This window comes from Pipra filicauda, unplaced genomic scaffold (assembly GCF_003945595.2).
Source record: "Pipra filicauda isolate LSUMZ 115617 unplaced genomic scaffold, ASM394559v2 scaffold66_size7647185_pilon, whole genome shotgun sequence".
NCBI lineage: Eukaryota > Metazoa > Chordata > Aves > Passeriformes > Pipridae > Pipra > Pipra filicauda.
Window position 1 is genome coordinate 2,184,526 of NW_024104831.1, and position 27,837 is coordinate 2,212,362.

The window sequence follows — 27,837 nt, forward strand, 5'->3', positions numbered from 1 at the left end:
GCAGACATGGAGATCTGATAACTCCTTTCTGTTTTCTTTGCCACTGGCCTTCTAGATTTTGGTGGCAGTGGCTAATATGCTGCCACTGTCATGTCATTCCTTCCACACATGAAGTACAAGGACTCCATTGTTAGTAAAAAGAGTATATGCTCTACCAATTACTGTTACTCAAGGCTTTTTTGTTTTTGTTGCGTGTGATGATGAAAATTTGACAACAGGTCTAAGAGTCTTTCTCTGCTGGTAAAAAGCGATGTCACTAAAATGTTACCAGTGCTACTACTAGTCATAGCCACACTTTTCACTACTGGGTGCTGCTGTTGTGCATTTTCAGCTTACCAGTTGGTTGGGGGTGCAAGATGGACAGTGAGAATTGAATCCTCAACTAAAACAGTTTTGAATGAGAAACGTTTAAGTCTTGCTCATCATTATGCTTTGTTCAGAAAGCCAGAAAATTATTTTATAGTCAGTACAATCCAAAAAAAAAAGGGGAACATTATATTGTTGCTACTTGGTCTGGAAAGAAGACATGTTGTATTGCACAAATTGGAATGGGCTGCACAGTAACTGGGTTCTCTGATGAAAACACATATGGAAGAGCTGCTGCTGTTTGAAGGAAAAAGCATGGCAACAGAAATGTTGAGTAGAAATAAACTCACTTTACTATGCCTTTCAGATAATAATGTTGGATGCCAAGTTCAGAGGCTGAACACATTCAGAAAACTTTGTACATATCAAATAAAAGCCAGATTCTGTTCTACCTTGTGGTTAGAGAAACCCACAAACGTTGCTGCCCTTGTTGATTCACTTATGAGAAATATGAGTTTGGAAAGACTTTTGTGTTTTGTTATGATACCTTTTAACAGTTCATGTGCAGAATATACAAAAGAAAACTATGTGGTTGGAGGTTACTGCAATGAATTTATGCTGGTGTTATGGATTAAATGGTAGCTTTGGTTGTTCTGATTTATAAGAGCTTTCTCACAGTAGTAGCTAGTAAGGTGCCTGCCAATCTGAGAAGCATCTGGCTGCATAAACTGCTGCTGGAAAGGTGTAACTAATTTTATTTGTGTTGTGACTTCTTTTGTTTCAAACTTTTTTTTCAGAGTATTCCATTCTTCATTACTTTTATTGGGCTGGAATTTGCTGTCAGCTGGATTCAGAAGCGTAAACTGTCGGGTCGGATTAATGATGGCATAAGTTCTCTTTCCTTAGGTATCCTGTCTCGACTGCCAGAGTAAGTATATGTATACAATCTTGAGGTTGCTTTTTAATCACTAAGAAGGAAGAAAAGAGAATTATATATTGAAGTTGTTATTGATAACCCAAAATGACTAAACAAGGCATCTGGATCTTTCTTTATGCAACTTAATTTTAGCAAAGTGTGTAAAGCCTTTCTAATCTGTAAGGCTAAATATGATACTTGCAGAATATTGTTCAGCTCCGATTCTGTTCATCTGGCTGTCACCTTTTGCCAGTTTTGGGATTTCAGCTGACTTGACCATATCTTATGTTAGACTATATGTTAAAATCTGAGTTTTCTTTCATTGAAATACAGAAAGAAGATAATAAAACTGACAAACGAGGTCTATTATTTTCATTAGCCTTTAAAAACAAAATTCTGTGCATATAACCAGATTGACAGAATTGTGAATATGCATGTGATCCAAAGTTCTTTGAATGCCGTCATAATCATGTGTTTGACTTCAATGGAATTGAAGAATTGTTGGAAACATGACCATCCAATCTACTCTCCGATATAAATGCTGTAAGATTTACCTGAATTAGTTCACAATGAACAGATTTCTATTTTAAACAAACAGCCACTGTGGGTTAACTATGGATTCCAGTAAGAGGGAATATAGCAAATTCTTTATATAAATACCTCCAAGTGTTTTTCAGAAGCTCTAATTACTTGTAAGGAATATCATGTTTGAGATCTGCCTTTGCATGATATGAGCTTCCAGATGATAGATTTTATTACATCTTTTCGGGTGAGATTACATTTCTATTCCCCATGTATGAATTCGCAGATGACCATCAAATTGTATACAATCTCTTCATTATATGAAGAAAAGTTTTTATTATTTGAGCTTGACTATATGGTGTACTTGCAAGTCTTTTAATTATTCCTGCAGTTCTTTTTCTGAATTCTCTGTGGTTTTTCAGCCTTCTTAGTGTTGATGTCTCAAGTGCACTCCATATTTCAGAAATTACTACATCAGTGCCAAATAATGAAGTCATTTGTTCTCTATTTCTGCTGGTTGTTCTTCCCTTTATATATCCCAGATCCTTTAGCCATTCTTCATCCCTGAATACTTTTTTGGATTCTGAGGCTTACATTCCTCATTCATATGCACTATGTTCTTATATTTGGCCATATAGAAATACATGGATTATACATTTGGTCCTCCTGAAATAGCCTGAATCCATGAAATGTTGTCTTTGTTACTTAGAGATCCCTGGTTTTTGTCATTGCAAATTTTACTAGAAATCTTTTTCTTCAATCCAGATTCTTGATAAAAATACATTAAAAGAGCACAGCAACAATAAAAAAATTAAAATTAGCCCTTCTGGCTAGTAGCACTCATTTTCTGAAATGTGTAAACAGCCACATTATAATCTATTGAATGTTAGACATTTAGTTAATTTTTTTAAGCTTTCTAATCAATAAAAATTTTGATAAGGTCCATTGGGTACAAAGACAATTTCTGATGGTTATGTTAGTTATCAGTAGTAAATATCATGGATGAAACCTTTTAAGGACACTCTCCAAAACTCATCAAATATTGGAAAATAAGAGGCATGAGCTTTCAATATGAAAAATATTCAAACATTAATTAATGTCTAAGTTACTTGAGAACTTTGTGAAGCTATTTTTGCAGCTAGTGTTCAACCTGTATTCAAACCATTTTGTTGCTCTTAATCGCTTGTGATCATGATCTGTAAGGAGCAACATTAAACTTTTCAGTATGTTTTAAGCTGTGATAAGTATTTATCAATACATTAGATTTGTGTGGGCCAACACACAACTCTGATACAGATTCTTCTAGTGTGCAGGAAGCTGATATTGAAATAGTTCAAATGTTGCTTCTTCAACTTAATCCAAATTTTCTACACTTGATGCGTTTACCATGCTAAATACTTACCTTTTTTTTCTGAAATATTCATAACTAAATTAATTAAAGGGACTGAGATACCTGTAAAGAAAGTTTGAATGGTTTTGCAAGGCCTTTTGGCTTTAAGAATACTAAAACACTTCAGATACACTCTTTCCTAGAAGAAATGCTTGCTAAGAAAACTAGCATTGTGTGTGTGGAACGCAGCTTTGCAAGGTGCTGAGTACTTTTATTATTTTGGCACTCAGTACTTTGCAGAATTTGGCTTGCAGGCTATGCAGTTTTCTTTTGCAAGGTTGTTTCAACTGAGTGTACAGAATGATCTTTAAGGACTCAAAGTTTGCAGGATCAGGCAAATCTGCAAGATCAGTACACTTATTTATTGCTACACCAGCAGAAGTCTCTTCCAGGTTGCTTGCGCAGTTCTCATGTCTGGAAATACAAGACCCTCCTCAGTTCATTCCAAAAAAGAGACCCGTAAAACTTCTAGCTTTTTGGCTGAAAGTGAAAGAAGCTGGCAAAATACAGGCTTCCTAAATTATTTAATCTCATGTTAATATCGCAATTCTAATGGTGAATGCTTAGTGTAACACCTCTTTTGTAAGTAAGAGAAGTTGTGAATAACTGACTGGCTAAAAAGGCTTGAACTGAAAAAACCAGAACAGTTTAGCATTCTGTCTTCTGCTTCCATGGTGTAAAAGAACTGGGTCAGAAAAAAAGGGGAAAAAATAGCACAGGCAAAATCTGTTGCTAAGACTTTCACTTCAGTCTTTCCCTTTCAGGCAGAAAAAAGGTAGGGAAAGCTGACAGTAACTGCTAAAACAATATTTCAGCAGAACCCACAGCATCAGGGGAAATAGTAGTGCAAATCATTAACAGCTGAAGGTTAGATTAACACACCATTGATTGTATCCTCTCCTAGGGACTAATTTTCATTTTCTCAACTAGCAGCAATGGTTTGCCACTTCCTTAAAAAAATCTGTGGTTGAGTCTAAAATGGTGGGCTTCAGTCTATTAGTTAAAATGAAGCTTCAAATGTGTCATTGCAAAGAGGTCTTTACATTTAATGAAAAAATTAGGAGTCACAAACCAGATTCAGCCTCTAAGTATTTTTTCCATTTCGTAGTCTGTATAACAGAAGTATTGTGTATCTTGAGGGAAAGCAGTATTTATTTAGTGTTTCATACCTTGTTGTTGAGAAAGTGCAAATCATAAATTGTTGATATTTGTATGCCAAATATTAAAAATGTAGGTGCAAGAGGAAAAGTCTAATCATTCAAGGCAATGTGTTTTGTTTTCAGGCTTATTAGACTCAACAGCATGTAGTAAGTTGAATTGCTTTGTATGTACACATCATCTCTTATAAAATAGCCCGTACGTTTCTTGAATATAATTTTCTCTGCCTTAATGCATACTATGCATTCCTCTGCATGTATGAATACTAAATGTTAAATGCAATGAAAAGTAATTTGGGGGAAAGGGAGAAACTTGAATTAGTAAGCTTATTCCCAGCATCCTAAATGCTGGTGGTTAAAAAATTTCTGAGAACTTTTATTCTAAATAAATAAATAACTTTTCTAGCTAACCATTGCCAGGAGACTTTAAATGCTGCTGTAAAAATATTCTCCCAAGAGAAAGTTTATTTTGGGTATAAATATCTACTATACAAGTATGTGCATTATTTCATATTGACCCATTTTTTCTTTTAAAGCAGCAGAACATAAATCAAATCAAAAAAAGTGTTTGGGGGATAACTGAGGTAGGTACATTTTCAAACTAGTTGGGAAAGTCTCCATTCTTTATGTTCCTGCTCAGTTGCCTATTTTTAGTGTTCAGCTCTGCAATACAATTCAACAGGGTATGAGTGTTCATATATATAATGTCTAACACAGTTTGGTCAATCAAGTCTGCAATGAGCTTCTTAATTTCTAAAGAGAACATTACAATCTGTATACATTATTTACTTTGATTTTTGAGACAGAGGAAGTTAGATTTCTCTGAAGTGTTGACCATGAGAATGGAATGAGGAAGTGCTTTTTGATTGGTTATTACTATTGTGTATCTTAAGATATCTACACATCAGCAATAACTGAATCAAAGCAGTATAAATCCTTTCTCCTGTAGACCAAAGTATTCATTTTTTTATACCATCTGGATTTTAAATAATCTTTTTTTCAGAAGCTGGTTTGAAGAGGCAGTTTTATGTAGATTTTAGACCAGCAATGCTGCCAAATGAAGCACCTTTCACTGGCTGATACTTGTGGTTGCTCGTTCCTCCCTTTGTACCTTTGCTCCCCTTTTGCCAGCATCAGCATTTGTGTTGCGCTGTGGTGAAGGGGCCTAGGAAACAGGTCCAGGACCTCCCCATCAGAGTGGGGGAGGCTGCATCAATTCTTACTGTGTCTTTGCAAAATCTTGTGCTAGCACAAGAAATGGGCTTGGAAAAATGCAGCCAGGGTCACAGGACAAGAAATTCTCAGTGCGTTTGTAGCATTACTGAGTTATCTGCTTTATGGCATATGTAAAATTGCAGTATGAAACCAAAGGTTTTCAATTTTTATTAGTAACAACATGCAGAGCTGATTAGCATACCCTCAGTTCAAGTTGGTGCAAGCTGTTCACAACCCTGTGGAGCCAGCAGTGTCCTGACAGAACAAAAAATAATTGCTTGCATGGATTTATCCATTTAAAGTATGTGCTGGTTTCCTGAAGTATCTACTAGATACTTCATGTGTGACTATGGAAAATTATAATCTCATAAATTAGTGATTGCATTTCGTAGAAGAAAATTTGATACATGCAGTTTCCCATAAATTATATTTTCACTTCCAGACTTATTAGGTACATTTTTTTTCTCCACATCTGTTTGACTAAGGCTTTGGACAGATGTTTGTTTAGAGCATGGTCAGATGTGTTGCTTCTGATCCAGCTGCCCCCTCAGATCTGCCAACATAGCTGCACATTTAATTGCTCCCTAACCTAGTCCTGACACGCTAAAAGCAGAAACAAAAGCCCCCCAAGAACTATAAAAGAGGTGTTTAAGCTCAGCTGCATTCGTTTTGACAGAGCCAGGTCAGGGAGCAGCTATGCATGCAATTATGCTGGCAGGTCTGAAGGCTGGTAACCACCATACTTAGGGCAGTGATGAGCAGATGGGGCCAAACTGGAAAGGTAATCACTTAACCTGGCTAAATGGGGAATAAAGCTGCTGCACTGTGCCCTTAAACCAACCAAAGCTTCTGGCAATTCTGTCTTTCCTGTGCTCACTTAGGTAGTCCTCCCTTTCTCTTGTGTTGGTTCAGCTGCTCATCTGATCCCAAGTGGAATTATTTTGGTTCACTGTGTGAGCAAAAAATGTATTTGCTTAAGGCAGAGAGACAAGCAAACTGTCTGGGGGTGGGAATGGGGCAGCCAAGAGCTGCTAGACTGTAGGTTCAGTCTCTATGGAACCTGCAGTCATGATCATGCCTGTGGCAGCTAGCTATGGCAATTTAATACACTATCTGTCAATAGATGTTTCAAAAAAATAGAATTTTTAATAGGTAACAAGCCTGAAGAGACAGAATCTACTCACCTCCCCACTCCACCCACTCTACAAGTAGCACTAGGTAGTTACATATTTCATGAGAGCACCCTCCTGGCTTCACTATCCCATATACACTGTTAATTGTTCCCACATTTTGCCAAAGGTCACAGCCCTCACAGCTTTGTCAGAGGAACAGGTTTTGAAATAACTCAGTAATCTTCTGTAGGTAAAGCAATCAGAGTAGGACAAACAAATTGAGTAAGAGGGTAGCACTGTGCAGCAGAATCTGGTAGGATTTTCAGCAGGCGAACCTGACCCTGGAAGGAGACTTTCAAAATTTGTTCAGTTAAGCTCATGGCAGTAACTGTCTTACCTGAACAGTTATTGTTTGTTCTAATTAGTTGTTTATTTTTTTTTTTAATCTGGTTTGCATTGGTGAATTGAGTAGGACTGAATCAGCAAGTTAGTAACTCCTGTGTGGATTAAATATCCTATCTTCTTATTGCATCAATTTAACACAGTTTTATAAATTTGGTGTAAATCATGCTGTGTCCTCCAGCAAGTCCAAATCCAGCTGTGCCCAGTAAAGATGTGAGTGCGTCCTATCTGCTGTCTGGTGCACATCACCACCTCCCTAATCCCCTTTTACCATCTGCACTTCAGTGGTGAATCCTTCCCAAACACACTAGTTTAAATCTCTTCAGAGATTTGAACTATAGAATTTTGGTACTCTGGTTGCATTTGTTTGAAGCAGGGTGGAGAGCACAGACGTGGACATGGCTGCTGGGAGGGCACAGGAGTACCAGTGAGCAACTCTAAACAGTGCTACTTTGTGGTGATGACTAAGGAAAGCTCTGAGCCAGAATTTAAGACTCTGGACTTTCTAATAAAATGGCATATAAAGTACCTTACATTAAAAGTAAGGATTTGGGAGAGTTGGGATGTTCTCAAACTAATTTACTGAAACGACTGATAGTCTGTACCTACCATAATGTACTAGAGATTGCTGTATTTCACACAAACCTGTCAGGGATCCAATTAACTCTTTTAAGTTGTAACTTCTTATACAGAATGCATGTTCGTCTGCATCCTTAGTATTGCATCATTGCCTTTTTTCTGTACAGTGGGGTGAATAAATGGCTTGGTGATCGACCATTCTTAATGTCAGAGCCCAGCTTTGCACCTGCAACATCTTTAGAACAAAGAGAAGCTGTCGGAGTTAATTTTCAAATATACTTGTGCTTTTCTGTGAAAGCATATACTGTGAACTGAATTTACCCTTATTGAAAATATGTTCTTAATTAAGTTCAGTAGTCTCCGTAACTCACAAAATATACCAGTTTCTCAAATCCCATAAAGATTTTTCATTCCATGTGTCTGTATTTTGATTGAAGATAAATTGTGTCAGTTTTCACGCATTTTGAAAAAAACTCGAAGAAACTGCTTCTGTATAGAGTAGCTTTCTGACTGAAGCACATCTCTGCTAAAAGATGAATTAAGCTTAAATCAGGATTCCACTAGATGGAGCACAGGAGTAGCATTTTTATAGCTGGCCAACCTAGTTTCTTGGGTCAATACTTAGAAGTTATGGAAATGGGGGAAAAATGTCTCAATGATTCTGTAAATCAGAATCTGAATCAGATCTGAAAAGAATAGACTTTCTTCACCACTGGGTACCATGGACAAAAGCACACTGTCTTTTTAAATGTTCAGAAGTATGACCAAGGGAGTTCAATATAAATTCTCATGTAAATGTTTTTCTTCTTTTCATCATCTGATATGCTATGATGTCTCACTGAAGCTATTTCATTGTACTTTTACAGACCACAGGAACTGTTACCGGTTCCTTTAGTTCTTCTGAATCCATCTGGGACAGTCCGAGTTCAACAGAATACTCTTTTCTCATTACTTGTTTATATGTGACCTTTGAGAATATTATAGGCTTGTTCCCAATTTAACTTAAACTGTAATGCAAATTTTCTCACTTCAGATCAAAATCAAACCTCGAATGGAAAGAAGTTCTAACCAGGTGGTTGTATTACACTCATATGGTGATATTTGTACAAATATTGAAAAATCAGGTCCATTGCCTTTCAGGAGATGACATTGTAGGATCTTCCAATATTGTGTATCCTGAAGTTACTGGAACAGAATTGACTGCCCAGTATGCTGGTATAAAGAAATATAACTTCCATTCTCATAAAAGAGGAGGAGTAAACTGCAATGCCAGAAGCTCAGATGTACTGAAGGTTTTAAACTAGGATTTTTAATCTTGTAAAGATAAAATGACATTAGAAGTACCTAAAGTGATTGCATAACCTTAGGTCATAATGTGTTACTGTGGATTGTGTCACTAAAGGCAGCGGAACTTCTCATGGGAATACTTAAGTTGTGCTGCATTTTTAATTGATTGCTTATTTTTGTATGGATTAACAAAGGTAAACAAGTGACTTGAATTATGTAGCAAGATTTGGACTTAGGAATAAAAAAATGTACCACTGACTTTTGTTATTTTTCTTCCAAAACCTGTAATTTCATGTTTTATTCCACCTACTACTGTAAATGAATATTAGTGTCATAAATTAAAGGATATAAAGTCAAGTGCAACAGGAATAATTTTGGTGAATGAAAGGTCAGCTTGGTCAGGCAAAATACAACTAGTAGGGATACCTGAGTCACCTGCATTTGACTTCATTTTGCATTTGATATTTTCTTTTCTACTTGAGGGAAACTGGAGGTTTGTATTGTTTAGGCTAAAATACTGGAAAAGAAAGCCATACTAAGGAAGACGAGAAGCTTTGATTCAGCTTTTGTGTCTGGTGGGAACATTTTCTCAAAATGTAGGTGCTATTTCCTGTAATCAAGGGCTTTCCAGAGCCTGATAATAATTTCCCAGCTGTATCATTTTGGTGAATTATTTTTTAGCCTTGGGTTATTTCATGACTGGTTTTGCATATTCAGAATGGGAGAAGAGATCGTATTCATCTTGATGATAGAAAACAGGGAATAGAACTCCCACAGCTCCCTCTCCCTTTCCCTCCACCTTGTGGAAAGTTTGGCTTTGTGCTAAAGCGTGAAAAAAGCCTTGACTGCAGTGTGTCAGGCATATTTCAGCTCGATTTGTGTCAACCCTAATAAGTCAACTGACAAAGTAATAAATTGAGTGCCTGTTCAAGACCTGGCACCTGTACAGGAAATAAAAGGGGATTTCAGTTGCAGGAGATTTTCTTTATTTTGCAAATGGACCTTTTCTCGAGGCTTCTCTACCTCCTTCCCCCCTTCTTCTCTTTACTGAAATCATGTTATCAAAATGTTTATTTCAATTTTGACTGGAGTCAGTTTTTCATCTGGAAAAGAAAGCTCTATGAGTGTCCTTGGAAATGGAAATCCTTATGCTTTCCACTCTGAAACAAAGACTTACAGAGCATTTAATTATTCGTGTATCCTGCTGTTACATAAATGGTCTGAATAATTTCAAATTATTGAGAAACTGCCTTTGTTCAACATTTTGAAACTTTACATTCATATAGTTCAAATCAGGCTAGGAAAACAGAATTTATTTAACCCAGGGAAACTGTATTAGTAATCTCTCACTATTTTTCATGATAATATAACCTTGTGACCAGGGTGTCTTAACATGTTTCCCTCTGTGTCTGACCTCCAAGGATGCAAGTCTGTTACAGCCCTTGAGAGCAGAGCCTTTGTAGGTCCAGCTGTAGGGTTGTGTTTTTAGCTCAGGGGCACCAGGTCAGTTCCCAGTGTGACGTGAGGTGGTGACTGCAAAAGTGGTAAGAGCTGAGGCAGTTTCCTTGGGGTATTCACTTTAGGTACACAGATCTTCCTCCGTTCTTGGAAGAGAGACAACAGCTCCTGTCTCTGCCCCTTTTCCTTTTTTGTGACTGTCCTGGGCACCACGGCAGAAGTTTTCTAAAGGTGTGGTTTCAAGCTCTATGGCTGATCTGTGAGTTGGAGGAAGCAAAAGAGGACCTTGTATTCTTTGAAATGGGCAGCTTTCTTTTTTTCCAATTGAATTTCCTCCACCTTTTCCCTCCTTCATTATCCCATAGGGATTTACCATAAGTAGATCTTTATTTCCACATGGAGAGTTCGTCTCCCAGAATTTCCTTCTTGGACTTTTTTAATTAGAGGAAGTGATAATCTGACCCAGTGGAAGGTGAAGGGGGAAATGATTTATTAAAAACAAGTATTACCGCCATTGAGTAAAGTACGTATGAACTTTGGAAACAAGGAGATGAGAACTGTCTCTCAGAGTCAAAACAGTTGTCTAAGTGCACTTTGCGTGTAATAAGAAAATTTTCAGCAGCAATGTTCAAAATCCAAGAAAATAAATCTATGGAATGTATATAATAAGGTTTTATATACAGTCTGTTTTAGGATTTATTACTCCTTATGCAGAGGATTGGACTAGATGAAAAAAGTCTTACCTATCCACTTCTGTCACATTTATGGTTATAACATGTAAATGAAGAAAAAATTTCTTAAGTTCTCTTCAATATTTTCAAGAAGCGAAAAAGGAACTTAAGGGAGAAAAAAGGGGGAATATAAACCTTTAAAACTCCAAGTGAACTTCCAGAATTGTAATTGAATGCAAGCTCTGGCCTTTCCTATCTATCACACTGTAAATTTTTAAAAAATACTTAGCTAAGCAACTCTTCTTTCTCCAGAATTGCATAGGAATATGATAAACTACTCTAAATTAATTATGGTAATCAGCTAACGTAATGTACTGTAGAGTTGTGATTCAAGCATGAAGGAAAGAATGTGCAGCAAATTATATATACAGAAAAATGTGTTGCAGGGTTAGCTCAAGTGTTACACCTTGGCCTCAGCCTGTGGAAAAAAAAAAGGACTCGAGGGTGAAATACTGAAAGCTGATCAAAAATGGAGGAAATGTTCCAGGTCACATATCTTTGGATGTACTGCAAAGGCATTATGTGTTAATAAAAGCAAAAGAATAAAGTAAGAAAACAGTACCTAATAATAACTGATACTCTGTGTTGCAAGAGGTGTTTCAAATTTCCTGGTCATTGAAAATATGTTAAGAAATGCCCGTTTCTTTGTGTTTGAATAATATCAGCTCCCTTCTGACCTGTTGTGAAATGGATTGAGAATTTATACTGAACTTTACAGATTCCTCATGAGGTGAATTGCAAAAATCTGGTTGGACACATATAATCTTCTTTAAAAATATTTATAGAACACAGCTCTTATGAAAATTAAACATGTTCCAGGTGTGTATGGTCCACTTTCTGGGCATAGCCAATTTGTTTTTGAAGTTGCAGATACACCTGTCCTTGCTAGTCAAGAGACGTTCTTCATGGGTGTGAGCTGCTGAAGTGAAATTCCACCATTTTTTGTTATATTTATCCAAGAGAAAAACGGATATGATTATAGGAAAGGTAGGAATGAGTTGCAGGTAAGAGATGAGGCTGGCTGTGGAAAAGATATTAGCTCTCTTCTACAACAACAACTTGTAATGCTTCAGCTCTCAGGATAAAGTGGTGGATGTGATGCTATTATGCTTGCAGGCTAGTATTGGGAGTTTGGAATTTTCAGATGACTTTGTTCCTCTTTAATAGAGAAAGTAGCACCACAGAAGCTCAAGGTGTTTTCTTCTAGCCTTATTCAAAACACTTATGGGAAGAGGTGCTAATGCTAGAAGTATAAAAGCTCTGAATGGGTGTCTCTGCAAAAAGATGGAGGTGACTGCAAAGTTCAGTTATGGCAGAGGGGGTGGCTTGCAAGCTGAAACAGCCGTATTTGCTGAGGTTCCCTTGTGTTTCAGTGCAGCTGCCCAAAAGGACAGGGCATGGCCAGACTATTTTCAGGGATCTTTTCCAGATGCGTGAAACAAAGCTTTAGAGGTGAAGGAGTATATTTCCTTTTTTAGTTTTGAGATTCAAGTATTTTTGTGGCTATGCTGTAAACTATATGAAAAATAATCTAGCCAAAAAAAAAAAAAAAAAAAGGAAAAAAGAAAAAAAAGACAGGGTTTTGGGGAGAAATACCATTGAGAAGGGGTACTGAGACAAGAATGAGCAACATGGACAGAGATGCATGGATAATCTTTTAGCTGATTTCAATGTAAGGTGAAGTTCCAGATGAGTCTAAAGGGAAAGAGAGATGTTGGTCTGTCTTTCAGCTGAGACTTTGCAAGGCTGGGACACCTACGTGCAATTTGTTACCACCTCTATGCAAGTACTGTCTTGCAGGTATGCCGTCTGTAATGTCCTTTGGAAGCTCCCCGAATTTGAATCCCTTAGTCTTCCTTCAACCATGAATATATTTTATAGATTTTTAAAGTCTTGCTCAACTTTGTACAAAGGTGTTGCTGATAATTCTTCCACTTCCCCCCCAAAAAATACCAACAGCAAAACATCTGAGAACTAAATTATTTTTTTGTGTGTAGAGGATGGTGATAATGATTATCTTATTTTTAACTCTTAGGCTCTAAACTCAGGTGCAGTTAATTCATTTATATATAGAAAAGGATACGTGTGACTTTCCCACAATTAGTATCTTTTACCTACTTTTTTTTCTGCTCACTGGTTTTCAGACACTGATGCAGTTCAGTTCACTGCTGTTTCACTACATTTTCAGCAACACCACAAAGGAGAGTAGCAGGAGGAAATGTGAGGAAGCTGCTGCAAATCCTGCTGTTTCTTCTAGGAAAATGGCAGTTTAAATATATATCAGTCTGGAGCTGAGGCACAGCTACCTAAGCCAGTTGTCACCTGGGCTACCCCAGTGCCTACAGCTTCTCAGCTCTCATTTGCTGTGTTTAATGCTTCCTGATCCATCCAGAAACTCACCCTGTAAAATCAAAGTAATTTGTTGGAGATGGCTCAGGCTCCCAATTAGTGAAATGAGATGGTGGGGTACTGAGGAAAGGGTGTGACACTGGCAACTAAAATTTGTATTATCCTGAACAGCTGTGGAGAGTTGCCACTGGGTTTGGACTGCCCATCCCAGAGCTCCTTTCTTTCTCCTTCTGGTCTTACCTCTGCGCTGTGTTAGGTCAGGGGTAGCTACTCAGTCCCTGTAGTCCAGGAGCTCAGAAGGAACAAAAGCTGCTGTTTGTTGGCTTTCCTGTCTTTGCAAATTCATGATTTCTCCTGTCTCTTTCTGGCAACCCTGCCATTTCTCTCTTCCTTTCAAAGGCACTGGGCTTTAGCTCCTCCTGCTGAATTTATCCTTTTTTAAAGTGAAGTGATATGCTGAGCAGATTGAATATTTCACTGCTCCCAAAAGTCCTGTCCTCTTCCCTGTCCTTCCTCATAATGGAAGTAGTCAAAGTATTTTAATGTCTTGCATTAGTGTTTGAGCATAATTGCTGCTACACTTCAGTCACTTCTAACTTGTGAGTTAGCAAGGATGGGTTTCTTTCAGATTTGGGAAAACAGGAACACCATAGCACCTGCAGAGCACAGGAGTGCTTCAGCCCTTGAGCATGCCTAATGGGTGGTGAGTGGGAGAAAGCTGGATTTAGAAACCCTGTAGATGTTAAGGCAAGGTTCCGCTGAAGTAAATAGTAGTATTACTTGACAAGATTGCAGAATGGGGACTCTGTTTTTGTGTGTTACAAAAAGACTCCCAGCTGAAAAATACTCAGTATATAGTAAAAAGGTTCTGAAATTAAAATTGACAAAATTATTGATAAAATATTTTGGATCTCTATTTCAGTGTTTTATTCAGAAGTGTTGACTTAATTAGTTACATCTATGTATGGAATAACTACAGACTCTTTGAACTGCCCTGGGACTCGCCATGGACGTGGTATTTGACACTTCTGGGAGTGGACTTTGCATACTACTGCTTTCATCGCATAAGCCATGGTAAGATTTCACAAGTTTTTCATGTTTTTAAATACAAAATATATGAATTGTCTATTAATAAAATGAGGTATTTGTTTTTGTATCTATAAGTATTCTACTCTAAGCATATATAGCTGCTCTTCTTCTCAAAGGTTAGCAATGACACACTTTGAGCATGGAGAACAGTTTACACATCATACTCAATATAGTAAACATGATTTTGTGAAAGAAAGGAGTATCATTTTGAAAGTACCACAGTACTTCAGAAGGTACCACTTCACAGAAAGTGAAGTATCATAAAAAAAATAGTAAGGAAAAAATAGTAAGTACATAAAAATTAAAATAGAGAGCAGTAAAAAGCAAAGTAGCCAAAATAATGGAGCCCGTGTAAATCACACCAGTTGTTTCTGTACATATATATGGTGAAGATGTAATAGGATTAATCCCTGTGTATCTGTCTTGTTACATATTTCCGTTTTGTAATGACAACGTATTTTTGCTCTAGCCTTTTATACCCTAGCTGAAAATGCAATAACACTTTCTATCATTCCTAATTGTGGGCCTGATTGAAAGTCTGTAGCAATGAAATAAGAATCTTCTTGTTCTTTAAAAGACTTTGGACTGGGCTTCTGAAAACAAAGTGCCCACAACTCACAGAAGGTGTGAGATCTGGTAATGGTACTTTATGTAATATGCTTTCAGAAAGGGGAAATGCTTTGATGCCAGTAGGTCAGCGGAATATATGGAAGTAGGTAAGAAAGGAGCCTGAGCTGCTGCTGCAAGGAGTGGGAGGGAGGAAGGGTCCCTCCCAGGTGGAGATGGCAGGCGAGCATGAGAACAATGCAGGGTGGGTGTAGGGGGACAACAATGGGGGGGGGACAGGGAGGGAGGCGAGGAAGCAGGGGGAGGTGGAACAATGCATTGGGGGGGACATCACGGCTGGGAGCTGGGAGCTCCGCGTGGGTGTACACAAGACTGGGAATATGCTTGACAAACAATGACATTAACAGTGCTGGCAGGGCTACAGCCTCAGGCTGAGAACTGGACCAGAGCAAGAGGCTATTCCTGAATTTTAAAATAAAAATAATTGTCTTCGAGTGTTAGAAAATCGCTAGCTTGGCTGTGCCTTCACTGGAGTCAGTGGTAAAATTCCCACTGGCAGAGAAGGGAACAGCGTCATCTCTGGGCTCCCTAAAGCAATTGGATGTATTTCTGTTCCTGCAGCAACTTTATACTTACTCTTCTCTGTTTTTCTATGTTTTGAGGGGATTGCACACTTTGAAGTGAATCTTAATAGGTTTTAGAATTAAAATACAAACCAATTCTATATATAATGGAGTTGAGGAAACTAAGAAAATGCTCTTAAGAAGGTCAGTGGTGAGCTATTCTATAAAAATTTACTCTTTTTTTGGATTACAGAAATATTGTTCACTGTTAGATCTCTGCTACTCAGCAGGGAACTGATACAACATTGTAGAAAATCACTCTAAATGGAGATTTTAGTTTAACCAACACTCTTTTCTCTGGTCAAACAATGATGAAATCTGTAGCACGGCAACACAGCTGTGAAAGTCAGCTGCATTGGAAGTTGCTGAGGAAATTTAAGTGTAGGAGATGGTCTTAAAAATCCTGAAAAATACCTTGGCATGTTGAGAAGGACACTGGAAAAGCCTCTGGTACAAGCAGACAAAACACACCCTTGCATTAGAAAGTGTGACAGGGCCTGGTGATTCAGGCTTGGATCCTAGAGCAAAGTTAAAAATTAATAGCACATGTATATCCCAGGAAATTCAAGCTATGTGGGTTTATGTGTGGGGATATAAATAATAGCGCTAATTGTTTCAAACTGAAAACCTAAAATTCAGATACATTTTTCTGTTGTTTCTTAATACTTGATATTATTTTTATACAAAGAATTATCATCATTATGTAGCTTTTCCTAGGTGCAAGCAATAATTTAGTAACTCAACCCCCTGACCTTTTTACTACCTTATTTCATGTTGTCCATGCAATAATTGGATTTTTCATTCTACTATTTCACAAATAGTCTGAATCATTATAGATTTTAAAGTTTCTTCTGTAGAAGAAACTCTGCTATACAATATCAAACTTTTACCCAGGATTTGGTGAGATATTTTTTCCTCTTCACTATATGCATGTAATAGCTATTATCACAAACTGAAGTTCTACAGCAACAAAAGGAAGTATTTTTAGGTGTGATCTCATTTTGCAAAGGATAGAGTTATTCTAAGTATGTGCTTGTATTTTCCATTGTTTGCAGTAGCCCCTAAAAGGGTAGAAAATAAAATGTTTCAGCACTTATTCCAATGTTCTTCTGGGTCTGATCCAAAAGCCATGGCGTTCAACGGACTATTTAGCCACTGCCTTTTTTTTGTGGCATTGAAATAAATTTATAAATCAATGTAACTTTTCCCTTTGCTTCAGTAAAAACACCCATTTTTAGACTGTACTACTAAAAAAAGTAAGCTGTAAAATCACAGGTTTTATTTTAAACAATTTTTTTTTAGGGAAGGATATGTGTGGGTTTGAAGGATTTTTTACCAGATATTTTAATCTAGCATATATGGATTACTCCTCAAGTTTCCTCTCCAGGTGCGGAGTCCTTGCGGAGTTATTCCTGCTAGTAAGGGGGATTTGGTGGTCCCAGAGCAGTGCCGAGCCCCAGCCGTGGCCCAGCACACTCTTCCCCGCGCCCTGGCCTCACAGATACTCCTGTTGCAGACAAATGACAACGGCAGTAAGGAATTTGGAGGCTCTGTAAACTAATTTCTTCAGCAGCCACACCTTTTAATCAGGGGAGGAAATCTAGAGAATTCCAGATCCATGCAAAAACAAGAGAGACAGCGCTGGTGTGGAGCCCAGGTCCCGGCTGCGGGATAGTGGGGTATCTGGTGGTGGATTCTAGTGTGGGGGGCTCTGCCGGGTCCTGGGGCACCCCTGGCCAGAGCAGGTCCCTTAGCAGGGGCTGTGCACTCAACCCTATGCTCCTGTGGGGAATAGTGGGGAGCTGTAAAGCTCTGGCCCTCTTAAAGGGAGTAGTTTTTAATCTATGCTTCGTAAGGGATTGTGTCCTGAAGAACAGAGTGGGTTTGTATCAGCCAGAGGACCCTCCTCTCCTCTTTCAGGCCCTGGAAGAAGCAGTCCAAGTCTGGCAGCCAGCGGGTTTAGAGAGAGAGCCTGTCTCTTTTTAACAGCAGCTTCCAACACCTCTTCTTTTGTTCTCCTTTACTGCTGGGGAATTTCCATTGCTTCAGTGTCCCTCCCTTTAGACAACCTGGGAGAAGCGAGTTTCCTTCAACAGGGCCAACCTCCGCAGCAGCTGCATTGTTCTGCCTGGGCCCCAGTGGCCGATGTCAGCCGCTCGCCCCATTGTCCGCTGGTGGCTTCCAGCCGCCCTGCGGGATACGTGACATGGTCCCTGTCAGCGAAAGGCCGAGCCAATATGAACTGATGGTTTGAGTTACATCAGAGGTCATAAAATAGACCTCAAATGATGAGTATATTCTCAGCAGATTCCCCAGCTGCTACATAAAATTTTTAGTTAATGGTGTGTCTCTTAGTAATTCTGAGTTTATTTATGGTGGATGAGAAATGAGCCTTCTGCACCAGGTGTATTCTAGAGCAATAAAGTCCAGGCTTCTCAGATTCCCCCATCCAAAAGGAGTGACCTTTTGGCCAAGGCCAGCTTCTGAAGGGGCAGAGGACAAACAAAGAAATCCTGAAAACTCACTTCAGCGTTGTCCTTGAAATGACCATGCCTCAGACTGTGGCAAAATGTCTCAACTGAAGATGTTGAGGATTTTCCTTTCTAAGATTTCCAATAATTGGAAGTTTTATGAACTTTTCATGCCCTGTTTTATAGATTTTTTTTTTTTTTTAAAAAAAGGGTGTTTCTCTTAGCTATGAGAAACATTGCTTCTGCCTCTTCTCCCAGTGAGCAGCTTTTGTTACAGTTTCTTCAGCAGCAGAGCTGACTTCACAAGTTTCTGGCTGATCTTTCTTACACCATGCTGCACTTCGCAGCCCACTCAGTCCTGAAAAAAATATTGTGCATGGAGACTGTGCATAAAATCACTGAAATAGTCCATGTTAAAAAAACAAGGTTGTGTTGCATTTCTTTCCTAACAATTCAACTAGTCCAGTAGTCATAGGGGTCAGCTTAACCATGGAGCAGGACATAAGCAAGACTTACTAGCAGAGAATCTATGGGATAAGCCGAGACTTGTGAGAGAGCAGACAAAATTTTCTTAGTCAGGAGTACACAGACAGGTAACTCATTACTTTATGAGGAACCAGAGTGGATAAATTGGGATGGGTGTCTCAAGATTCGTGCCATTAAAATGACTGGAATGTGCAATAGTAAAACCCAGTCCTATTCTTTCTGATAATGATATATGTATTGTGTAATAATAATCCTAATCTGTTATCACTTTTGACAGCAGTGCAATACTGTGTTTACTGTTGCACGAGGAGATGAGTTTAAACTTCTTAGAGGAAAAGACAGCAAGACTCAGAGTCTCTTCACCATCTACATTTGCTGATAATTTTTGGAGGGTGTATTGAAATCATATGATTGTGCTATATTTATCTGACCCATTCCTACCTTTGAAGTGCTCTTTTAAGCTGCATTTTATAATGTACTTGTCTGAACTTGGTATATTAGATTGGACTTGTTAAGTAGATTTTATATTAACAATTGATAGTATATGGAAATAATTTTGGGTTTAAAGTGTTTCAGATTTATGGGAAATTCATTATAATAAGATGATGTCTGACTTTTTTTATTGGAAACATGGTCAGAGACACACCTTTTTTATTTTTTCAGGAAAACCTGTATTCCCCTACAAATATAGTAAATTGCAGTGTTCTTTTACGTGCCAAAGGGGTCAGGGGAAGAGATGTGGATGGTGGTGGGTTTTTTTAGGCTTGTTCTTGCTTGTGGGAAAATGTCGTTGTTTACCTGACTAGAAATTCAGTACCATATTGGTTATCCAACATGAAATAAATTTAATTTCACCCTAGTGAAAGATAGAAAATATTGGGAACTGTCAAGTGACTAGATGAGGCTCTGCTCTTTTTCTTGTCACAGCTTGTGTTGATTGCAAAGGGAATTGATACCCAATGATTAAGAGAAAAATATCCTCTTCTTGTGAATTTTACAGAAAACATTTTTTAGTATTCTGTCAGTTGTTTTTCTTATTTTTTAAACAGAGTTGGGAAAGCAGGATATTAAAATGCTGCCTTTACTTGCCTTACAAAAATAGCAAAAGCAATAGCTAGTTGTTGTATTTTCTGTTCCATCTTCTGATTGATTCTAGTCTAAAACCTGCAGACAACATAACATGAATTGAAAATAAATAGATAGTTCATGTGATTATGACTCATCCCTTGCCTTCCAAGTTGACTGTAAATAAACTAGATGATTTGTTATTTCTATATGCTTGTTTTTATAACTATCTTTTACCCTTCTCTTACTTTTTAGCAGTATGTGTCTTTTAATTTCCTGGGTGAATACTGAATTTGTAGAAGACCAAAGTCAATCTTAGCAAACCAAGATGTTGCTATTCCTTCTTGTATTTAAATGTATATTTTGTTGAGAAAGTTCACCTGAAAACACCTCAGCTGTAATGAGGCTTCCTGATATGGAATGTCTAGGGTCCCATAAAATTGTAGGAGCCTGCTTGTATTGTTTTCAGTTTGTTATTGTTCATAATAAGTTCCTGTTGTTTGAAAGACTGATTTCTTGTATACTGGCAAGAATAATGTCCTGATATGAGGTGAGGTTGACTCATTTAGTCTGTTAATTTTATTGTGGCACATGCAGATAGCACAAGCCCCTTCCTGTTTTACTTTAGATGGGGTGAGATAATAATTGACTTTCTGAAAAACATTCGTAACCTGAAGAGCTCAGAAGATGGAAATAAGAGGGAAACCCCTAGAGAGTTTTTACTTAATTTCTGACTATCCAAAAGACGTTTCCGGGTGAATGGATTTTCTAAATATGTGAAATGTCAGAGGTAATTAAGAATGATGGCAATAACAAATCTGCCAGCAGGTTGGAGGTCAGACAATGATTGGCCGTGAATTTTTGGCTCTTTAGATGTGCTGTAGGATGTGCTCCTGAGTGGGAATACAATATAGTGGAGGGTAGGACATGGCTCATTGCAGTAGGTGAGGAATTAAACTCCATGGTCTGGGTTCAACACTATATGCTTGCTTGACTCATGTAGGTTTTCTGTAAATATCTGGTAATTGCTTTTCTTTCCCCAGGATTCTGGGAGAGACAGATCTCTGACTGTTATGAATTAGGCCTTGATACAAGCATAAAAGCAATCTTTTTCATTTTTTATTTTTATGATGCTAGAGGCAATGTATTTTTTTAAATATAATGAAATATGTATTAATGAAAGCGTGAGCTGACATTATTGAGACACAACTTTTATGCCAAAATTCAGGTTGTAATTCCATCTCTTTTCAGCACTGTTTATCTTTTCTCAAGCTCCCACCATGAAGAGATACGGCAAACTTCCCAGTACAAAATGAAAAAGAAACTATTCCTCCATTTTCCTTGTTTGTCATTTTATGGTTGGGAAAGTGGCAGCACAAGGTTAATGCTCCTTTAAGTGTCACTTATTACCCTGCTTTAAGGATTTACATAATACATTTCCATTCTTGAGGCTGTCTATATAGAGACATGCATTAGTTAGACATGCATATGTGTGTCTGGAGGGTGGAATTTCATCTTTTTCCTACCTGCGGTGCCTGATTTTTCCTGAGTACACAGATTAGGGAAAAAGCTCTGGATCTGCTTTGCACAAAAACAAGTTTGCAACCTGCTTATTTAGTAAAACATTAGAAAATATGATGAAGTGGAAGAAGAAAGTTTGTTATAAATTAGCATGTTTGACCATTCAAAAAGTCAGCTGTCTTCACATGTCCATATCCTTGGCTAGTGCTGCCCTCTAGTCTGCACCTGCCTTTTAAACGGAAAAAAATAATCCCTTTTTAGTCTGAGTGGAGACATAAGTATGAAAGCATCCAACTCACTGTGCAGAGAAACAGTTAATTTGACATACTTTTTCGAGTGTGCTGCTGAAAACCATTGAAATGGTTCATAACACTTCTATTTTTTTAAGGTGTTATAGAACATTAAGTAAAACGTGAATTATCAAAGTTAGTGAGTGTAGAAGAGGAGAAACTAGTTCTTTTGCAATAGTTTGAAGAGTTTCTTTTTATGGAGTTTTACCTGAAACAAATTCTTTGAAATATTTCTGTTTTACAATATTTGGCCTCCTAATGTTATAGAACCACCTTCAGTCAGGTGACTTCATAAGTTAAAGAGAAGGGACTGTATGTTTGCAAGTTCGACTACTCAAGGAAAGCAGTCCAGCTATGTCTGTCTTATCTTCCTTTTTATTTTTTTTTTTGTCTTTTGAATATGTATCATGCTAGAAACTTGTATTTTGAGTAAGCGAAGAACCCACCTGAGAATATATATTCCTGGTTCCCTTGACTTAATTTTAAGCCATGACTTCAGCTAAAGGCTTCTTGCTTAATTAGAGAGAAATGTAAAAATGCTCACTAATATCTGTTTCCTGTAGAAGATGCACAAAAATCACTTCATCTAGGCTCATTTTTAACCCATCTTTTTCAAAACCAATTGTGGTGACTTTGGAGATGCTACCTCAGTTTGTGATACAGCAGCTGTGCACACTCTCTTGCTGGAGGGCTTTGTCTGAACTGGCAGGATGTTTGAAGAGGGGCAAGGTTCGTTTTTATGTCACTTCCATCTTTTACCAATCTGTTGAAATCAGCAGATCAGCAATAAGAGGTACCAAATGCAACAACTGGTTTTAATCTGCGATATGAAACTATGATTGTAAGGAATTAGATTTAGAGTAAAAGCACACACCATATAATTCATCAAACAGCAGCAGTGGTAACTATTTTTTGTCACTAAGTTTTAAAGTAGAAGCAGAAGCCTAGAGAAATAAAAGGCATTGTTGAAACAGATGACCCATTGAGATGCTTGTGCTTTCTCTGTTACAAAAAGAAGTTGTTTTCCTCCTCCTGTGCTAGTAAAAATTTCCTGGTCACTATTGCTCTGTTTGTCAGTCTGTATAGTTCTAGCACGGAGAAAAAAATGAACAGAATGCTATTGCTCTGCACCCCTACTCGAAAGCAGCTCTTTAGCTAACACACACTTTGAAGACCTATGGTATTTGCCATTTCAAATAGCTCTTTTGACATTTCTTTCTGTGCAGAATTTAGCTTTGGAGCCCCTTGAAAGGGAAGGGGCTACCTGAAGGGAAAGGTAAGGGTGTTGCTGTGGCATGTATGTGGTTGTGCGGCTGGGGGATGCGGAGTGGGGACACGGACCCAGCTCTCCTCCTGGGGACATAAGCTACTCTGAAAGGCTCCGACTCTTCTCTTCCTCAGCAGAACATTGCTAAAATATCCCATTTCTGCGGTATTAGGACCAAGGACATACCAGAGATATCATAGAACAGTTTGGGTTGGAAGGGACTTTTAAAGGTCATCTAGTCCAACCCCCCTGCAGTGAGCAGGGACATCTTCAACCTAGATCAGGTTGCTTAGAGCCTCATCCAACCTTGAAAGTTTCCAGGGATGGGGCATCCACCACCTCTCTGGGCAACCATTGTTTTATCAACCTTACTGAAAAACACCTCTTTCTTATATTTAAATTGACCCTACTTCAGTTTAAAATCATTCCTTCTTGTCCTATCACTACAGACCCTATCATTGCTATTTTCATTTCTTCCATTCTCTTTATGCAGTTTTTTTCTGTAATTTAAATACAGTTTTCCAGTGTGTATCCATGAATATGTGTATTTTATGCATGCATGCATATAAGGTTTTAATTATATTTGTTGTCAGGTTATGTGACTGACTGAAATATTCAGAACTAACTAAAATCAAAAAAAGGAAAGAAAAAAGCTTCTCCATTTCTAATTACACCCTCAGTTTTACTGACTGATGTGCACACCTTCTTGCAAAGACTACTGTACGATTATATTCAAATTTGAAAAGGATATTTTTTTTTTTTTTGCTAAGAATGAGAAATTTAGAACGACTTTTTAATGCAGAATAAAAGTTTATTCCACTCCAACCCCCAAATAGCAAGGTGTTCCTTTCAGGATATTACTCAGATTTCTAGAAGCTGGATGTCTGTAATAGTTTTCTTTGCTTGCTAAAATCTAGCTAGGCCATCACCATTTAAAATACTTCATTTTACATTTCAAGATGGGCAATTAACATTTAAAATGCGTTTTGAGCATTATTCTATCTGGACAATGTTCTTTGCATGTAAGTTTCCTTCAATGCATCTTTATTGCCTTAATTAAAGTATTTAAGCTGCCAAAATTGATTTTTAAGTGTAGGAAGGGCAATCTTTTCCACGCTGTATTCTATCTAAATTGATAGCATGCTGGTGGAAGATGCAAATTAATAAAAATTACTAACCAGAATTTTTTTTCTTTTTTCTTTTTTTTTTGTAATGGCTAAAATTATTAGTAAATCCCATTTTGGTATAACTTTTCTTTTTTTCCCCACCAAAGATATTTATGTAACCTACAGTATTTCTCAATAATCGGTGAACATCAAATCTGAATAAATTCATCAACAGTAATTGTTTTAAAAATAAAATTACTTTTAAATTTAGATGAAGACATGCTCTAAATAGAACGTAAACATACTGTTGCAAGAAGATACCTACAATGTTCTTATGTATAAAGCTGTATGAAAGGCAGATATCCTAAATAGCAGTCACTCAGCTATTTTACAGTCTCCATAGTTGGATTATGTAAAGGATTATGTTGGATTATGGACTTGGATTTGAGCACTTGATGTTGGCCTCTGGGCTGCTTATTTTGAGGGCTACACGGGAACAGAAAATTTCTGTTTGTTGCTGGGAAAAAAAAATTGTGACTAATCAAGTTGTATTGCTATGTATGCATGAGGAAGTACAAGGTTTTGTAGGGTCCAGGAGGAGGATTCTTGATTCTATCTAGCTATTAATTTTCCAGAAATGTTTACAAATGTTTTTCTGAAAAAAACTGTAACCATGCTCAGTCCTGATGAGGACATTATGCAGACTGTCAGTAAAATGGTGTGGGCATTGCTTCAGACAGTGCAGTGCAACCTGGACATGTGACCTTTTAAAACATGGGCAAGATTCCCCCTTGCTACTTTTAACTTTAAAATTAGATGAATTCCTTTCCATTTAAGGAACATATATCATAAATATCACTGTCGTTCTAAGTATACCTCACCATTTTATTTCTATAAATTCAGGAGTGGCAAAACTCTTGCTAAGTATAAAAAGGGAAGTGCAGACTCTCAGCCTGTAATAACACTGGCATGTAATATGTTTTTCACAAGAAATCATTTCAGAAATCAATGACATTATGTTCATGCCTTCCATCACCTTGAAACTAGCCTATTAAATTGAGAAAAGAAGGTAGGATTTTATTGATTGTATAGCACAGTGGTATAAGGAAAGTACATGCTTTATATGTGCATCATATATTTTATATCCTTCTATGCTTTCTTTTAATTTCTTATAAATTTTCATCACTATTAACACATATGGATGCTGAGATCCTAAAGGGTTTGTAGTTATAAAAATAAAATCTTATATTTTTTAAGACAAGGTAGCCTATTCTTTGTTACAGAAATAAAAATAAAAGGAGTTCTTCACCAAAAGCTGTTTTTAATGTACTTCTGACTGCAGATTAAGGGAACTTTTCCAAGTTGTTTGTTGGCTAGAATTGAAGTGAGGCAGGAACAAGCAAACCTGTCAAAGCCAATGCTAAAGTCCTTCCCCCATTTGCAGCTTTGCTCATCTCCTCATGTCTCTTATCCACTCATCGAAATGTGATTTTTTTTATTATTATAAATGTTGTTTTGGTACTAAAACATATATACTTTTTGTTGATGTAAAGTTGAAAAATAAATCTAAAAATATGGAGAAATGCAGTTAAGTATGTAAGCTTATTGTATGGTTAGCAGCTTCCCTTGGACCATATTGTTAAAATGAATCTGAGTCATGAACACTTTGCAGCATTCCTATGGGACAAAGGACAGCGTGCAAAGTGCCCTCAGTGCACATAGAAAATAAGTTAATACTAAATGATAGAATATTAAGAAGCCATACTGTTAATTTTTGCTCTTTTGTTTTTAAATACTGGTATGATTTTTAAATTAACATCTCTTGTAAAAGCACTTCACCAAGCAGAGTTAAGTTGGAAAGCATGAAACTGGTTCAAAAAAATTACTAAGGAGAACTACATGCAACCTTTGTTTGAGGTATTTTATTTCTTGTCTAAAAAATGTTGCTAAGCAATTTCAGATTAGACATCAGGATAGAGATGTGGAAAATTTAAAGTCAGCAGTATCTTAAAATTACTGACCAATAAGAAAAATTAAACTCATAATTAGATAGATTAAGAAATTATTCACCTTTTCCTTTGCTCAATATGTATCTTTTATAATAACAATTGAGTCTCTTAGAGTACTTTTTTCATAGTTAAACTACAAAGTGCATTGCAATGGGAATGAGTTTCATTATTGTCCTCTGTAAAATAGGGGAAGGACAGCACAGAGAGATGATAAGACTTTCCTAGTACAGTGGCAGAGCAAGGGACAAACTCAGGAATGAGTTCTGCAAGTGAATTTTTTTAAGAGAATGAATGATACATTTCCTGTCTTGTGACTATCTGAAGTTTAATTGGCATAAGTTTTGCTATATAGTTGATTCACAAATCAGTCTGTATTCTTACTTGTGATTTGAGTAGTTTCTTCTGAAAGTATGTAATAAATATATATATATGCATGTATAGCCTGTTTCAAGACGTAGGATATTTTGCAGGCATTGCAGATATGACTGTGTAATTAATTCAATTGCATATGTATGCTCTGTGTGACTACAGTGGTACATATTCACAGAATAAAAACTACAGTCAAAGGAATCCAGACTGCTTATTTTTATACTTACTGATATCCCAGGGAAAAAGGTAAAAAGCAGTTTATAAAACCTGGACAAAAGAAGGATGTAACTTTTTTTTGTACTCCCTTGGGCTGAATCTCAGCTGAAATAACGGACAGTTTTTGGACTTACTGAAGGAAATGATGAGTGAAGATAAATATCCAGATGTTTGCTGGCCAGATGTGTAAGGTTACATTTTGGAAAGCATAAAAGTTCTACCTGTGTCTTCTGAAAAGGAAGTTGTAAATAGTAAACATGCTAGATTTTTATTTCTACAATTTGGGGCGAAAAGGGGTTCAAAGTAAAATTTTGTTTTACCTTCAATCTAGTGTCTTAAGAACAGATGCAGGTTGAACATGCAGATTTGCACAGCATGCAAGTGGGATTTTTTTTAATGGCCATTGTGTCTGCATGGCTAACTTAGCACCCTTTGTGCATTGTTTTTAGTTCAGGGGAGATGCAGCTTATGGAACTATCTTAATTTTCCAGCAGTAGGAAATAGGTGTGTCAAGTCGTTGAAAGTTTCCTATTTTTTGTTCCCATGTTTCAAATTGCTTATTTATGACAACAAAAAATTTAAACCTTGACTTTTTCCCCTCTTTTCCCCGCCTACGCTGAGTCTCTCCCTTCCCACCTAACATACATATCTGCTTCTTTTCAAATAAATAGTTGGAAGCGGCTGCCTGCTCATACAGCAGCACAGCTCATCTCAGCTTGTGGCTTGCTCTCAAACTCGGGAAGAGGAAAGAAAAGTCTTGTTAAAGTCAAGTAAATAACCTAGCTGCTAGGCAGTAGGAAAAATATTGGATTTGATTGTGTATTATTCCCATATGGGCGAGATATATTTAAAATTGAAAAGGAAGCCAACTCCCTTAAAACTTAAAGTGACAGGTTTTCAAAAATTGGCAGCCAATTTTCACCTCTAATTGTACTTAATGTGAAAGGGATTTTCCTCTGCTGATGAGGGATAAGAGGGTCTTGCCACCATACTAGCAGCGGGGCAGAGGAGGCCCCTTCCAGCATAGATCTTGTTGGCCAGGTCTTTTTCTCCTTACTTGGGCTAAAGATCTCCCATGGCCTGCAGGGCCCTGGAGAGGCAGACGAGGGCTGGAGCTTGCTCCAGTGCATGGGAGGTGATGAACTGATTTATGGGAACTCCCCACTCCTTTAGGAGGTTCAAAACAAGCATGCCAAGAGTGAAACCTTTTTTTAAAAAAAACAAGAAAAAAAAAAGGAAAAAACCAAAACCCACCACAAAAACCAAACTCAGCTTCTAAACAGGATTATCCTCTTCCTGGGCAGGCAGTGTTGCAATATGTTGCAGCATGTTCT

The 27,837-nt window shown here is 37.4% G+C and overlaps 1 protein-coding gene across 2 annotated transcripts in view; it reads left to right on the forward strand.

Moving 5' to 3' along the window:
* The window catches only part of AGMO (alkylglycerol monooxygenase), a 190,435-nt gene that overhangs the window by 5,592 nt on the left and 157,006 nt on the right, over positions 1–27,837 (forward strand). For both annotated transcript variants that reach the window (XM_027723249.2, XM_039388648.1), the window contains exons 2-3: positions 1,104–1,234; positions 14,347–14,498. In XM_027723249.2, coding sequence (XP_027579050.1) covers positions 1,104–1,234; positions 14,347–14,498 — 283 coding nt within the window. The remainder of the gene's footprint in view (positions 1–1,103; positions 1,235–14,346; positions 14,499–27,837) is intronic.